The sequence below is a fragment of the Astyanax mexicanus genome, chromosome 8, assembly GCF_023375975.1.
Source record: "Astyanax mexicanus isolate ESR-SI-001 chromosome 8, AstMex3_surface, whole genome shotgun sequence".
NCBI classification, from domain to species: Eukaryota; Metazoa; Chordata; class Actinopteri; order Characiformes; family Acestrorhamphidae; genus Astyanax; species Astyanax mexicanus.
The window spans coordinates 40,442,001-40,459,375 of NC_064415.1; the positions used below are offsets into that span (position 1 = coordinate 40,442,001).

At 38.3% G+C, this 17,375-nt stretch overlaps 2 protein-coding genes across 2 annotated transcripts in view; one reads left to right on the forward strand and one right to left on the reverse strand.

The window, feature by feature from the left end:
* The window catches only part of lpin2 (lipin 2), a 50,033-nt gene extending 48,326 nt beyond the window's left edge, over positions 1–1,707 (forward strand). The window contains exon 19 of the mRNA XM_007260170.4: positions 1,278–1,707. Coding sequence (XP_007260232.3) covers positions 1,278–1,422 — 145 coding nt within the window. The 3' untranslated portion in view covers positions 1,423–1,707. The remainder of the gene's footprint in view (positions 1–1,277) is intronic.
* A 12,218-nt stretch (positions 1,708–13,925) lies between these two features.
* Positions 13,926–17,375, reverse strand: part of emilin2a (elastin microfibril interfacer 2a) — a 45,021-nt gene continuing 41,571 nt past the window's right edge. Inside the window, exons 8-9 of the mRNA XM_022678039.2 lie at positions 16,645–16,785; positions 13,926–15,490 (exon numbers count right to left, since the gene is read on the reverse strand). Of these exons, the coding sequence (XP_022533760.2) occupies positions 15,162–15,490; positions 16,645–16,785 (470 nt within the window). The 3' untranslated portion in view covers positions 13,926–15,161. The remainder of the gene's footprint in view (positions 15,491–16,644; positions 16,786–17,375) is intronic.

Below are 17,375 nucleotides of genomic sequence, written 5' to 3' on the forward strand. Positions count from 1 at the left end.
CCCAAAAAACCCACCCAAAAACCCAAAAGACAAAATGAGTAAAGTGGAGAGAAAAGAGCAGGGTCAGGTTAGAGCACACTCTGAGTTTCAACAGCTCTTATTTGGGTTGGGTTTTGGGACTTTTTCTTTTTGAGATTTCCTGCTGAGGAACCTTTATTTTAGAATTTCTCTCAGTGGTTTCTTCAGTAAAGAATAAAAAGAATTAAGAATTAAAAAGAAGTTAGGTCATATGTAATTTTTTTTTATATGATGTGAATCTCACAATTGTTCTTTACACAGAGTTAACCTTTCATGATTAATCGACCAATAGAATAAATTAAATAAAAATAAGTAGAGCGTTACACAGGAGTTCCAGTTACATTCTCCAGCAATGAGACTGGGGCAACGTTAGTATTAGCAGCTAACTGGGCTTAGCGATATCTTTTTCGCAGTTCAGAGGTGAGTATTTCAGACTATAGCCTGCATTTGTCCCATTTAAAACAAGCAACGTGACACGCAGAAACCGCTACGTGAAACTGCTAGCTAATATCGGCCTGGCTTACCAGAACACTCAGGGTTCCTCAGTGTAGCGCTGTCTGACTAGCATTAGGCACTAACCGTGGCTAGCCTTAGTAGAAATCTGTGAATCTAAGCTTACTGTAAAAGAACAGAAGCGCATTACTCACCCAAATAAACAGTTTTCAGGAGAGAAATCTGTGTAGATTAACATCCAGTGCTCGTTTGACTTTGAAATAAAATGTTTTCTTTTTTTAAGTACAGTTTTGTTTACTTAAATTAGCTTAGCTTTACAGCTTTAATGCTTTACTGTTGAATTACAGTAAAAACATGGAGACACCCCTGTTCCTTACTAAAGTTGCATAATGTGCCTTTGAATCCAGTGCTCCTGGATTTATTGATGGTGTGCCTTATAGTGTGAAAAATTCTCCTATTGTAAAATATACTGACTGAAAAAAGGAAACACTGGTCAATATCTGTAGGCTGACATGACTCAAATATTCAATTTCTGGGGGCAGCCCTACTTATTTATGATGATGTATATGTTCATAGTTGGGTCAGACAGAATAATATGAAGATGTTCGAGGTCAGTGTAGCCAAAACATTTGCTTTTTTGCTAATGATAAAGATTTGCATTAAATGAAGTTCAATCGTATTCACTCCAGAAATGTTACAATTCTTGATTTCCATTCCAGTATAAGGATGCATTGAGTTGTAGTGCTTTTTAAAAACTAAACTGTATTCTCCAAGACTCATGCTGTCGTCTGTCCGTCTCTGTGCAGGTACAGTCGATTGAGCGAGCTGGTGGAGCACGTCTTTCCTCTGGTCAGTAAAGAACAGAGCTCTGCGTTTAACTTCCCCGAGTTCAGCACCTTCTGTTTCTGGAGACAGCCCATTCCCGAGATGAACCCCGACGACCTGCTCTAGGCTGAGGGCGCGCTCTGACTCCGCCCACCTGCGATTTCAGCTCTGAGAACCAGCCTTCCTGCACAGAACCGGACACGGCAGACGCGGCCAACTGTTACAGGGTTGTGGGCTCAGTGACTAATCCTTGAGGTCAGACCCCTGCAAAGTGCTGTGAAGACCTGAGCACTTGCAGTTAGTTGCCACACGGTCATACATATTCATACGTATGTTCATACACACACCAAAACACAAACCAAACCATGCCTCCCTGTTCCAGCCAAGCCAACGTGTGTGTGTGTGTGTGTGACTAAAAGGAGGGTCACACACCGGTCGACGGTCACGTTGAGCTTTGCGGTAGAGGTGATTTGCGTGCAATTTATCCACTAGTTTTCTCCACACATCACACAGGGAACAGACTTCTCACTGGACACTGGAGTAAATGGGCACTAATCTGGCTCTGTGGTATGTATGTATGTATGTAAAAAAACAAAAAAAACTCATAGGCCTGATAGATGCTCTTAATTTTCTAATCTGCATCGTGATGGTTTAGCTGCTAAGGCCCGGGTCACTCCAGTCGTCTCCCAGTGTGTAGGGGTTTATCCGTGGTGGTGGTGTTGGTGGTCTTCGCCTGGCGTAGGCTAGTGTTTACAGTCCTGTGGCTCAAATGGTTATTGGTCACAGTGTGGGTGCAATGAAGAAACAGAATGGAAGAATGGAAAAACAAGGCATGTTGTTGAATGGTGGGATGACGTGTACGTGTAGGATCACAGATGTATTTATTAACATACAAATGTCTGATATTTAAATTATTATTCTGTTCTGTTTAATGATATTAATAATAATAATAATATTAATCGTTTATGGGTAAGATCATTTAGAATAATTAACATGCACTGCCTCTAACATGTGGTGAGTGGATGGATCCCTGGGTGACTGTGCACTGCTGGATGATGAGGCCGGATGATGAGGGGTGTAGGCTCTGCAGGACGCTGCTGTTGATGCTCCTCCTGCTGCTCTTGCTGCTGCTGCTGCTGCTGGTGGTGAAGTGAAGCGAGCACTGATCGGACATGCCGGTGAGGTCGATATGATTATATAATATTTTATTTTTTTATGCTGCTGCTTAGCCCGAGGCTACGCTCCGGCTTCTAGCTCCAGCCAAAGGCCCGTGGAAAGGCACAGTGCACTGAGGACGGCGGCTCTGCGTTCGTTTTCCAGGTGTTTTCCACTCGTTAAGATTTTCATTGTCTGGCTGCTTCGCGATGCCTTACTTGATCACACTTCTTTTCAGCAGCGGCCAGGAGAACGCCACAGATCAGCTTGCACATAAGCGCTGAAGGAGCCGCAGTTTGGTTGGATGCTGTTCAGCAGGCTTTCGAGTGAAGGGTTTATTGAAGGGCTTCTTTTTTCACAGCTGCAGTCAGTAAGTGTTTAGAGCTGCTTGTACAGTGCTCATAAACTAGTCTCGGGACACCTCTATGATTTGTTATGTTTGCTAACGCGTTACGGAAATTTACTTTAACATATTCCAAAGGGCTTCATTTCAGCGAATGTTGTTTTCCCCACAGGCGTTTAAGTGCTTTTACAGTCTTGGAGCACTCTCTGTCAACTTTCAATGGTGAAGTTATTTAAATATTCATTTGTGTCCATCAGAGAAGTTGTAATGAGGACCAGACAAGCTTGATTAAGTAATAAAATAAATGAAATAAGTTAAATACTGTAAAAAAAAAAAGAAAGAAAAGAAAAAAGGCAATGAAAAGTAAAATGTGCACACGCCTTCTATGTACGTTCAACTAAGTGAAGTCCATTGCTGCTGACAAAAAAGTGCACATGCACACACACATACACAGCTTGCCTAGTCCCTGTAGAAAAGTACTGGCAATAGAATATCTATAGTTTATCTATAGTGCAGATAAACATATGGCATCTTTAGTGCCACGCCTAATGCCTTAAAGAATCTTAAATAATAAATATTAGACTCTATTGATGAAAACTTTAGAAATGTGGTCATTAACAGTGATGCAAAATCATTATTTTTTGTAGTAGTGTAGTTTATGTTTATTCTAATATTAATGTTTTAATTAATAATAAAAATGATATAATAATAATAATAATTTAAAAAGCCCCAGAAGAGCCCATGGTTTCTCAGTCCCTTTTAAAAATTGGTTTTTCATTCATCTGACCTCCTTTACAGACTAAACGATTCCTGGGTTAGTGCTATAGATAAAACTAGCTCCTTTAAACAGTACAGTTCTGTTCCAACCAGTTTATAACCATTCAAGTGCTTTAATTAAGTATTTTACGGTATATATAATTAGTTCTGACCTGATATTTTTAGTGTAATGTGTTAAAATACAAGTTAGGAAGTTGGATTTGTAGGAAGGAAACTAATATAATATAACCTTACAATAAAACAATGCTCACTGAATTAATCAGCTTTATTATTTAGTTTTTAATTTGGCGTCAATATTCAGAAATGGCCTGGGCTCTTATGGGTTAAAATATTGGAAACTACCCAACTTTCTGACATGTGGTAAAGCTTAGTTGCCAAAACAAATAAAGAAATGAACCCTTCAGAAACATTACATAACAATAATAGAGGTAATCCAGGACTACTTCTGAGCACTGTACTGTTTATCACCTTTAATTAATTTGCATAATCAGAACAATAAACCTGAAACACGCTTAGATCTTTTTGATTTTCAAATAATAATCTCCTAGCTTTTTGTAGCTTTAACCTTACTAGGATACCCTTTAAAGATCCTTTCAGGTATAGAAATAGTGTGTGTATGCGAAACACCGATCAGCCGTAACATTAAAGCGAATAACATTTTAGTTTTCTCATTAAAGGAACAGCTGAAGAGCCAAGCTAGAAATATAAAGCAGCAAGTAAACAGTCAGCTGTTGTCGTCCTACGTCTTGTTAAGTCAGAAATGTCTTGTCAGCATAAGGTGAGGGGCTCCCACCTCAATAAAAATATTAGAGATTAGATAGGTTTTTTAATATTATGGCTGATTTTTATTGATATATTAGGCCCAATCTCATTTCACCCTTTGACCCTACTACCACTAAGCCCTACCTACTAGGGGTAGTGTGTCTCGATTCTTGTTAAGCTTGATATGTAGGGGGAAGTAGTATTAGGGCGTCATGACCCTTCAAACTGATTTTTCAGAGGCACACTCAAAACAGTTATAAGAATCACTGGAAAGACAATAACCACTATATTTCATTGTTATCTGGTTATTTTCTTCATAACAAGCATACAAAAAACAAAATCACTGGTAATTGTCTCTGTAACTAGCTAACTAGCTAAAACGTTCCCATTCCATCTTAAATGGTGCAGAAACTGCTTAATTTAATGTATAATAAAAGCAAAAAAACGAAGCTAATTTCAGCTCTTAATCACAGAGAATTTAAGGAATAGTCAAAAACAATTAATTTCTGCACCACCTGCCCCCATTCTGAAGACATACACAATGCACTAAAGTTTACTGGTTAACTACCAGCAGCTAGGTTGCTGAACTTTAGCGCTCTACTGCAAGCTTTTGTAAACAGCTCTGGAAAAATTGAGACCACTTTTTTAATTCCGCTATTTACAGGTATATGTTTGAGTAAAATGAACATTGTTGTTTTATTCTATAAACTACAAACAACATTTCTCCCAAATTCCAAATAAAAACATTGTTTCATCATTTGGAGTATTTATTTGCAGAAAATGAGAAATGGCTGAAATAACAAAAAAGATGCAGAGCTTTCAGTCCTCAAATAATGCAAAGAAAACAAGTTCATATTCATAAAGTAATTAATCATAATCATTAATCACAGTTTTCATGCATCTTGGCATGTTCTCCTCCACCAGTCTTACACACTGCTTTTGGATATTTTTATGCGACTCCTGGTGCAGAAATTTAAGCAGTTCAGTTTGGTTTGATGGCTTGTGATCATCCATCTTCCTCTTGATTATATTCCAGAGGTTTTTTAATTTGGTAAAATCAAAGAAACTCATCATTTTTAAGTGCTCTCATTTTTTCCAGAGCTGTAAATCTGTATCTTGTGCTTGAAGCTTCCTCTTATAGAAAACTCTGTTCTAAGAGGTAGGGGTACAAGAAAGAAATGGGATTGGGTCTTAGTGTTAATTTTTGCAGGATACCAACAGTGAGTGGTATCATAGCTCATGCCTTTGTGATGGTGGTGGATGTTTAAAGCATCTTTTTTTTATTTTTTTATTACCCACCCCACCCCACCACCATTACCATTCAGACCATCAGGTGCTTTGAAGAGGAACAGGAAATGAATAATAAAAGCTTTGAATATCTTTGTGTGTAAGGAGCACCTTGTGTTTCTTGATTAAGAGAAAATAAAGAGGAGAATAATAATAATAATGCTATAGAAATGGGTGACCATTGATTTCAGTGCACTGAAGAACAGAAGATTGCAGCTATTTTGCACGAGAGGGATCAAATCTCAGATTCTGGACAGATGTTGACTGAGGTTCCTCCGGGGCACATCCCAGTCATAGTCCCTGAGCAGTTAATGAACAAAAGCTGCTCTTTGCCTCTCTAACAGGAGACACGCACTTACCTTTATCCTTTATTTTATTTTGCTTCTGCATAGGCGTTTTTTTTTTTTTTTTTTTTTTTTAAGGACACCGTGTGTTAGTTATGTAGGCATGCACACAGACTTGAAGCACAACAATAGCGAGTAATTTATTTACAGTAGAATCGTCGTGAGTTCATTATTTGAGGGAACTAAACAGTGGGCATTTCGTTCCGCGCGTGCGTGTGTCGTCCGTGTTCATGATGTGTAGAAGTGAAATCTGTCTGTTAATGATTAACAAAGCGATCCCATTCTTTCTATGAAAGTAAAAACTTCTTTGTGTGGGATGAGCACACTCATCTTGTATGAACCTGAGATTTATGATTAAAAAAAAGAACAAAAAAAAAAAAGAACAAAAAAGGAAAAAAATAATTAAAAGAGAAATGCTATTATTTCAAAACTGTTGTGGTAAATGCTGAACATATTTTTTGTTTTTCTTCATTCTTCTCTCGCTTTCACACCCTTAATTTGTTTTATTTTATATGCTTTTATTTCTTGACGTAAGCTCTTTGTGGGGGTAAAAAAAAAAAAACGTGTGTTAGTTTCTGTTGGTTTTGATGTAAAGTTTGAACTCTATTGCGTCTGACCACCTTAAACACCTTTAAGTGTGTACTTGCTGTATGGATTTATTAAAACTATGGTTTTGAAAAATGTTTATGAAACAAATCTATTAAAAATAAAAGTGCATTTACTACTCATCTTTTGGAATTGTTTTTTTTTTTTATATATTATTATTTACACAGCCAATTTACAATTTACAGATGAGTGCAAATGCTTGATCACCTCTGTTGCAAAAACACAGATTCTATTAATATTCTGTGTGGAACATTTGTGTAATGTTAAAGGAGCGGTCCTATTCCTGAGTGGTGAAGGAGAAACAAATATTTTATAACAGTACTTAATACACTGACAAAAAGGAGACTGCACCACAGTGCATGTTAAAAAAAAAAAAATCTTAATGCATGGCCCAGTGCAATTACAAAATTAATAATACAAAAAATAATTACAAAAAAAAAGGGCTCTGCAAAACCAATTTTGTAAATTATACTGTATTAAACGTGTGTTCTGTACAGGTGCTGGTCAACGAATTAGAATCATTTGAAATAGTGCAATCATGAAATTCTTTGAATGCATTTTTTGTGCAGAAAGCAAATCAGGTGTTCACCGCACCTGTCCTACTCGTTAGACTAATCACAGAACTCGTTACCTGGAAAAAAAATTGCTCAGCTGAGCTTTCCAAAAGGCCCATTTAGGCCATTTAACTGTGACACTGTTGTTTTATTGAATTAGAATAATGGAGAAACCGTTTCATTGAATTAGAATAATTAGGGTTCAAGCACCGAAGGTGCGTAGAACCCTATTGTTTTTGCTAAGATTTTTCTTATTATTATTATTATTATTATTATTATTATTATTATTCTTTTTCTCCTGAAAAAACAGTTGTGCAGCCTAAACCGTAAGTCATAGAGAAATGAAACTTGGTAGGTAGATGTAGGATCAGTGCATCTCGGTGGACAACAAAAATGGCACCGATTGGTCACGTGGTGGCGCTATAAACAAGGAAATTCATTTTTCACAATTTTCTCAATAACTCAAAAACCATAAGTCCTACATTCAAAATTTTTTTGATGTATTCCTTGGGTCAATACCAACAACTTTCCAATTTGGACCATGCACTTCCGTCTATATAGATTTTTTGCTAATTTGCATAATATGCAAAACCTACTTTTGCAAACTAGTCCTAGGAATTTTGACCAATCCTGGCATGTTTGGTATCAAAACACTCGTGAGAGCATGCGCTTCAATATTCATTAAGAAAAAGTTGAAATATGTAAACAATATGGCCGCCATATGCAAATTAGTCCTTCCGGATATATGCCCCATTCACTTCAAGAGGTAAATTTGGAGCACTGTTTCTCAGCAACCGTGCAACCTAGCAAGTTGAAACTTTGCATGCAGAATCTATCATACAGCCTCTAAAGGATGTTCAAAGGGCAACTTAATCAATCAACATGGCTGAACACCATCAGCCAATCAGCATTCAGCAGACATTTTGGCAGGCTGAATGTTGCCCAATCTGGATGATATTTGGCAGTTATGTTCAGGTGGAGACACTGTAGTGACCTGCAAAGTGCTGAAACAATCCGCCCACTGGGGGGCGCTGTTCCAAAAAAACGAGTATATGTCAATCATGCTGTACTATTTTGACATCTAATTGTTTTTGCCATATTTAGTACAGTGGCTCTGACAAATTTCTCAATACAACTATGTTTAAAAAGTGCTTTGTTCATTCATAATTGCTAATTGTTTGAAAATAGCTATATTGAAACTACTCTCTGGATATTTGGCCTATCACCTCCATTTCAGTCTTGCTGCACACTGTAGAGTCTCTAGGTAAATGTTCATTAAAAACATTTGTGAAAATTTCACATACAATACTCTCCAGGCATCAAGCAATCTGTGCGTCCTTGGAATTTCTAACCTAAATTGCTGTAACTCTGCAGTATTTGCTGTAATCTCACAATGTTAAAGACCTCTGTACAATATCACTCTGATGAAGCGCCATTTAATACTAGATTAAGAATAACTTGACATTACATGTCATATCAGAACATTCACTCCTTTGTGCCTCTTCTCAACATTAATAACAGGTGAAAGACTTTTGATCATTTCTAAATGTGACAGAATGTCTCCAATTGTGTTAGACCTTCTTACACATCACCATTCAATGCTCCAGTAGGCACCATTGTGCAAGTTGGTGCTTGAACCCGATGATTGCCGCTTGCGGCTATATTTTTTATTATAATTACAATCATCACTTTCTCAGTATTTTGTGGCTGCCCCCTTGGCTTGTATGACTGCCTGAAGTCTCCGCGGCATCAATTTGACCAGCTTGTCGCAACTTTCCGCACTCACAGCTTCCCAGGCAGTGGCGATGTTCTGCTTCAGTTGGTCCAGCGTAGTAGGCTTTCTGTCGCAAATTTTCCGCTTGACGATGGCCCAAAGGTTTTCAATGACATTGAGGTCAGGCGAGTTGGCCGGCCATGCCAAAACTTCAAGCTGTTTTTTAGTGAACCAATCTTTGGTCGACTTTGCCGCATGAGCCGGTGCAAGATCCTGTTGAAATATGAAGTCTTCTTCGCCGAACTGTTCCTCAACAGTCGGAATCAGGAACGTTTCCAGAACATCTTGATATACGGCAGCATTAACAGTCTTCTTGAGGAAGCAGAGTTTCCCTACACCTCGAGCGGACATGCATCCACAGACCACAACGTTCTGGGGAAACTTGACGGATCTTTTCACGCACTCGTGGTTGTAGGTTTCGCCACCACGACGCCAGACACGAGGACCTTGGTCACCGAAGGAGATGCAGAAGCGTGATTCGTCACTGAAGACCACTTTCTGCCAGTCTTCAGCAGTCCACTCGCCGTGTTCTTTGGCCCACTTCAGCCGTTTCTCCATTTGTTTCTTGTTCAGCATCGGTTTTACTGCTGGAACGCGAGATTTGAAGCCGAGTTCGCGCAGACGACGGTAAGTGGTTGATCTGGAGACGTCAGCGCCGGTCTGCTTGTTCCACAAGTCGGTGAGCTTGGAAGTGGATTGAACCGGTTGCTGACTGCGATCTTTCTCAGCTGCTTGTTGTCGCGAGCAGAAGTTTTTCGGACGCCAGTTGGTGCGCTTGCTGCAGTTTTTCTTGAGAGCTTTGCAGACGGAAGACTGGCTGATGCCGAGCTGCTCAGCAATTTTAGTTTGGGTCAAGCCTTGTTGGCGAAGGGCTTGAATTTGAGCCACTATTCCGGTTGAGAGGTCGCGCTGCTTACCCATGATTGATTTTACAACTTAGAAATTCTACTCAACCCTGACTTTATACTGCACAGTGAACACTCTTCACAGAAAACAAAAATTCAAGCATTTATTCTAATTCAATGAAACGGTTTCTCCATTATTCTAATTCAATAAAACAACAGTGTCACAGTTAAATGGCCTAAATGGGCCTTTTGGAAAGCTCAGCTGAGCAAATTTTTTTCCAGGTAACGAGTTCTGTGATTAGTCTAACGAGTAGGACAGGTGCGGTGAACACCTGATTTGCTTTCTGCACAAAAAATGCATTCAAAGAATTTCATGATTGCACTATTTCAAATTATTCTAATTCATTGACCAGCACCTGTAAAGTGCAAAATCCACCGGAGATCCTATGTAAATGTAAAGTTACACACAGAGAGGTGGGTAGTCCAGGTCCAGAAAGTAAAAGTAGACACAATGCTTTCCCTGATCTACTTGTATTTCTGAGGATTTTCTTTTACTTGCTGCTGCAGAGAATGGAAGTGAAGGAACAGTTTAATGTACAGCATGAATATACAACTCAGAGAGACCTATTGTATTTTACACTATTGTATTTCACACAGAAAAAAATGGATTTTAATACTTTCAAGCAATAAAGTAACTGATTAAATGGTAGATCTCAATGCAGTGCAAATTGTACTGTGATTTACAGCCCAAGCCAGACTTTTAGTTTAGTTTCATTTGGTTTTATTTGGTTTTACTGTGTGTCTGCTACAAGTTTCTGGAAGGTACAGTAAAATGAAAACAATCAAACATTCTTGTTGTTTTTTTTTATTGACGTGCCTCACTGAGCAGTGCAAGAAGAAGTGTTGCAATAAATAACATGAAATTATCCAGGGCAAAGGCAGTGGGGCTTTTCTCTGGAGAGAAAAAGGGAAATTTACACACACACACACACACACAAACACACACCCTCTGTGAGAATGACCAGCGCACAGTCTGCTGTTCATCGTCCACCACGTCAACAAGCTAATTATTAAATCTCCAGACCCTTTCCACCACGCTGTTCTAATCCCTCACTGCTCACAGCTACATTACTTAAAGCTGTATTTTACCTGTACTTCTGAATAATACTTCTAATAATAATAATAATATTGGATAATATTTAATATTACATGTATCAACAAAGAAATAGTTGCAACCAGAAGGAATTATTGGATTCCAGTGATATTTGGATCATAAGAAACCATAAATGACTGAATATTTACACTGATACAGGCAACTCTTGGTTATATATTTATGCATTCACGAATGCGTAATGCAATGAAACATGCCAGGCATCTTGGCATAGAGTTGTAGAGGTTCCTAATGGTGTCCTTCTATAATCCACGCCATGCATTTTTAATTCAGTAAAATCACTATTACAAACTGTACAGCGGGCAAAACTTTTTATTATTATTTTTTTTAATATAACTTTTACCAGACATGGATATACTTTAGAGTACTCAGAGATGAAATTAGTTTTAATGGGAGCCATGATGCTCCTGAAGGCATCCCATCCAGGAGGGGAAAAAAACACTGATTGGTTGACTCACAGACTCTTTTCAGAGAACAGGCCAATCAGAACACTCTCTGTTTTGCATGCTCTTCATGAATATGCACCTTTCTCTTCCCCTCCCTTTCTTACTGGTTGCAGGTCCTTATTACTGTAATATTGGCCTGTAAAAAAGACCAAAGATGATGATGAGCCGCTGCTGCTGAGTCACTCCTTTACAATATGGCATGATTACCCACAAAGTTTCAGCCTTCTGGGTGCAACTATTTTTTTTTTATTTTTTTTTTTGACAAAATCAAATATCTGATGCATACACTGTAAATAATAATGTACAGTTCTTCCCTGTTTACTCCCTTGGCATAATTTTGAAGCCCAGAGCTCCCAAATTTGAAGCTGACATTTTCTTTGCACTTGAGACAAATCTTTAGAACTGCTCAAAACTCTGCCCATGTTTTCTGTGGCAAGAAACTTACACTGGTTATGCATGTTCATAATATCAGATGGGAAGTTCGGGTGCATCTCAAAAAATTAGAATATCATTGAAAAGTTTACTTTTTATTTCAGTAATTCAGTTTAAAATGTGAAATTCATATATTATATAGGTGTATTAAACACAGAGTGATCTATTTAAGCGTTTATTTCTTTTATTGTTGATGATTATGACTTACAGCCAATGAAAACCCAAAAAACAGTTTCTCAGAAATTTTGAATATTATATAAGACCAATAGGTACTTTTGGTATCAGTGTGGGCAGTGTGCCAAAGTCCTGCTGGAAAATGAAATCCGCATCTCCATAACAGTCAGCAGAGGGAAGCATGAAGTGCTGTAAGATTTTGACTTTAGACTTGATAATAAAACACAGTGGATCAACACCAGCAGATGACACGTCTCTCCAATCCATCACTGATCATCAGTAAATTTTACATTTCATTTGGAAACCATGTGACCAGAGTCTGGAGGAAGAGTGGAGAGACACACAGTCCAAAATGCTTGAGGTCTAGTGTGAAGTTTCCACCAATCAGTGATGGTTTGGAGAGATTTCATTTTCCAGCAGGACTGCCCACACTGCCAAAAGTACCAATTGTTGTTATATAATATTGTAATTTTCTAAAACACTGATTTTTGGTTTTCCATTGGCTGTAAACCATAATCATCAACAATAAAAGAAATATAGGCTTAAAATAAATCACTCTGTGTGTAATATATCTATATATAATATATGAGTTTCACATTTTGAACTGAATTACTGAAATAAAGCAACTTTTCAATGATAATCTAACTTTTTAAGAAAGTTTGTATTCTAAATCTAAACAGAGCATCATACATTTTATTTGTAGTAAAACCATTTCAAATCTACATGTATCTGAAATGTAGTTCTTATCTCTGTGTAGACAAAAATGATAGTTTTATTACTTCTGTTCAGTTCACTATATAAGGAGTCCAGAAGTATTTAATTAAATTCAGGATGAAATATGAATGCAAAAAGCTGAAAAAAAAAAGCTTTAGTGAACAAAAATATGATGTTTTTGCGTGGACAGCAGACCAAAAACGCAGACAAAACTCATGAGACAGGGTCTTAATACTGTTCTTCACATTCACGTCATTGTTCACAAAGAAAGGCACTAAAATCAATTTCCTAAAATCTTACACATCTGGATCTTCTCTGATCTCTCCTCACACAGGCACTTATCCCTCAGTAACTGGGAGTAACTGTTTGTGCTGTGGGTGTCGCTTCTGCTGCTGTGGAGTTTAAGACTGTGGCTTTATGTGGGCGACGCTCTCCATTCTAAATTATGACTGACTATAAAAGCAATTAGCTATTCATATAAAACTTGATTTATACTCAGATCTGATCTCAGAGTATGATTCAAGTATAGAACTGTTCATTTAATGTTGTTTTTTTTTCTTTTTATTGACATAAACGTAAACTCATATGAAGTAAATAAACAATTTATACAATAATAAAAGAAACATGTAGATTACTACTAAATATCTTACAGTGCTTATTGTAAAACAAGCGTGTGGTGTTTGCTAGGGCTGCACAGTTTGGCTGTATGGATGTAGCACCAAATTTCCTTCAATGACTCTGATATAAATCATACTAGTGCATCTTTAAAAGTTACTTTATTTCAGTAATGCAGTTCCAAATGTATAACTCATATATTATATAGATGTTTTACACACAGAGTGATCTATTTTAGGCATTTATTTATTTTATTGTTGATAATTATAGCTAACAGCCAAACAGCTGGTCCACTGTGTTAAATCATGGAAAATCTTACAGCACTTCATGACAACTTTTATGGAGCTTTCATTTTCCAGCAGGACTTGGCACACTGCCCACACTGCTAAAAGTATTAATTGTTCTTATATAAAAAATTACAATTTTTTGAGACACTGATTTTTGGGTTTTCATTGTCTGTAAGCCATAATCATCAACAATACAAGAAATAAACTCTATTTGAAATAAATAAAAACTGAAATAAAGTAACTTTTCGATTATATTCCAATTTTTTGAGTTGCACTCGTATACACTGTGATTGTTGTTTGCTTTAGCATATCGTCACTGTCTTATGAAAAACACTTATCTCCATTTTTGTCGATTTTTAGTTTACTACATCATTTGAAAAGACAAACTGTCACTTACACTGTGCCAAAATTTCTTGATGGACAAACCAATAGAAACTCTTCACAATGACCTTAAATAAACTATTTTTACATTAACTTCCCTTGAAAGTTTACAAGGGTTCTCTCCTGTATAGTTTTCGTTTTGGAGATAAGTGTTTTTTATTGGACAGTGACGCTATATTAGAAATAGTAAAAAGCATCAGAGGATTTTTGGTGGTGGTGAATGAAGACTTTCAGGCATTCAGCATTATTACGATCTGTGATGTGATGCTTCCAAAATCAATAAAACACCCACATCATCTCATCTTCTTATCTGACTGAATGCTTGAGATTCAGTCCGGGTGCATGGAGAACAACACTCGCAATCAAGTACTCATTTGCATATCGCTACCTTGTGTGATATCAGTACAGCAAAGCCCAATACTGCTTTAACAACTAACAGACGTTATAAAATGAAGCCCTAGTGTCACTGTGGCATTCTCAAATATTATAGTCTGGAGACAAATCAAATTCTCTATAATAATAATAATAATAATAATAATCAAAGACTCTATAATCATCAATGCAAGATCTTGGTGTACCGGATTATAAGGCACACTATCAATGAACGACTATTTTTTGGTGTATTTTCATACATAAGGCGCACCAGATTATAAAACATATTGAGCGATGCTAGTAAGGATGCCTACATTGAAGTGAGCAAGGGTGCTGCCGTGTTTCCCTTTTAATGGGTTCCAGTCCAATATACTCACCTCTGAACGGCGCAACAGCTAGCACTGCGGTTAGCAGCTAATGCTAATGCTGCTGCTGTTGCACCCAGCCTTAGTGCTGGAGAAACTTCACTGAACATCAGTAGAGTTGCTTTACTGTTCCTTAATACCTGACTGGTAGAACTCATACATAAGGAGCACCAGATTATAAGGCACACTGCTGATTTTTTGGGAAAATTTAAAGGATTTTGGGTGCGCCTTATAGTCCACATATATATATGCAACATATATTGACTAACATTTGAATAAAGGAAAAGTCAGAATTAGATTTGTCACCAATCTAGAAGTTTGAGAAATGCCTGCGCGCTGTTCTTCTTGCAGTGTACCCCGACTTGGAACAGGCTGCCGAGAGTTAGTGTTAACAGTCTTTCAGCATCCTCCTCTCTTTCTATACCTCTCTCTCTCTCTCTTTTTCTCTCTCTGGCTGGAGGCTATCTCCGGGCCTGAGGCGAATAGAGGAAGACCGCGCTGAAGGTGGAGAGGATCTCCTTGGCGTCGGAGATGGCCAGCGCTCCTGCCGTCCGCACCAGCGACACACGGTCGGCCGCCCGCAGCGGGAGGATGAGGCTGAAGGAGGCGGAGCCTCCGCACGTACACGGCTGCGGAGCGAGGTGTCCGCTTGCCCCGGAGTAACCCGCGGTGTCCAGCTTCTGCACGCTGCGGTTGGACACGGAGAGCACGGCCTCCACTCGCTCACGCCGCGCTGCCATCAGGACCGCTGTGACCAGATAGCGTCCGTCTACAGGCGCAGTGAAGACTCCTGCAGGGGGAGAACGCAGGAACAACATCAGCTGCCAAGTAGGACACGGGTCATAAAGAAGCATCTTTATTTTGTTGAAGTAACTGTCTCAGCTGTCCAAAGAAGGACAGATTTGACTAGATTTTGAAGCACTGCTGTGAGGATTTGACTGCATTAAGTAAAAAGAGCATTAGTGAGGCCAGAATGTTGCATAATCACTATTCCACCTCACCCCCAACCCCCCACTCACCTGAATAAAATATTGGATAGAGAACAATCGTTCCAGTGATCCATAGATCTCAGTGACGGGGAGCTTTATAGGCCGAGAGGCAATTAGGGCTGCAACTAATGATTATTTCGGTAGTCTACTAATCTGATGATCATTTTTTCGATTAGTCAAATAATCAACAATTATTTCTGCCATGTTCTTCCTCTCTAAAAACAACAGACAAACTATAAATTATACAAAAAGGGCATGGACAACTCATCCAGGAGGTCAAAAAGAACCAAGAACAACATTCAAAGAACTGCAGGTCTTACTTCCCTTAGTTAATGTCAGAGTTATATTAATGATTCAAAAATAAGAAAGAAACTGATTGAAAATGGTCTCCATGGGAGAGTTCCAAGGAAATAACTAACCTGACCTAAAAAAAACACATTTTCCAAATAACTTTGTGGGTATAAGTTATTTGCACTAACGTGGCAAAAGTGGTTCTTTTTGGAAGGTGCATGTCCTGTTACATCTGACGTAAAACTCATAAACACATAATTTCAGTAAAAACATCATACTGAACGTGTGATGGTCTGGGATGCTTTGCTGGAACCAGGAATTCTGCTGTTTATCAGACAATCCTGAAGGAGAATGTCCGACCATCTGTTTGTGACCTCAAGCTTAGGTGTACTTGGGTTCTGCAGCAGGACAATGAACCAAAGCACACAGTTCACCTCTGAATGACTTAAAAAAAGAGACTAAATGAAAGTTTTAGAGTGGTCTAGTCAGATTCAAACTGAAATGCAGTCTCATGAATTTAAACAGGCTGTTTAAGCTGGAAAACCCAACAGATGTGGCTGAATTAAAACAATTAAATATCAGTTATAGTAAATATCAATTAGTAAAATATGACAAAAAAAGTGAAATCTAAAGAAATCTGTAGATGTAAGGGATTGAGTTTTACCTGTTTGGGAATCATAATGTCCTCCATCATTGACCAGCACCCTGTTAAAACGGATGATGCCAAAGTCCCCTGAGAAAGCCTGCTCTGTGAGAGCGGCAGAGAAGGAGAAGGGCTCCACAAACGAGTCTCTCTCTGATGCAACTGTAGAAAACAGAAATATAATCAAATTTGTTTAACAAATTAAAACAAACATGCAAAAAAAAACTGATATTTTCATAGAAAATTAAAATGACAAGCGAAATAAACAGGCAGAAAAAAAGAACGAACAATTTGTTATCATTTTATTTCAGATTTTTTTCCCATTTTCTCCACAATTTTCACTAGGACTCCCCCATCACTAGGGCTGCCACGATTAGTCGACTAGTCACGATTATGTCGACTATTAAAATAGTCGACGACTAATTTAATAGTCGATTAGTCGTTTTTTTTTTTTTCTTTGTTTTTCTCTCCAAACTGCTGCGACTGCCTTTCTGTCCTGGACGCACATGCGCAGTAGTGGAAACCGGGGTAGGTAGTGGACGACATCTCAGGACATTATACAGACAGGCTCTGGTTTCATGGCTACCCCGCTACAGAACTCAAAAGTGTGGGATCACCAAGAAAATAAAAGTGAAACGCGTGCAATGCAATATCTGCAATGAAGAACTTGCCTTCCTCGGCAGCACAACCGCGATGCACGAGCACCTGAAAAGGAGGCATGTTGTGGCTGATTAAATGACGAAGAAGCTAAA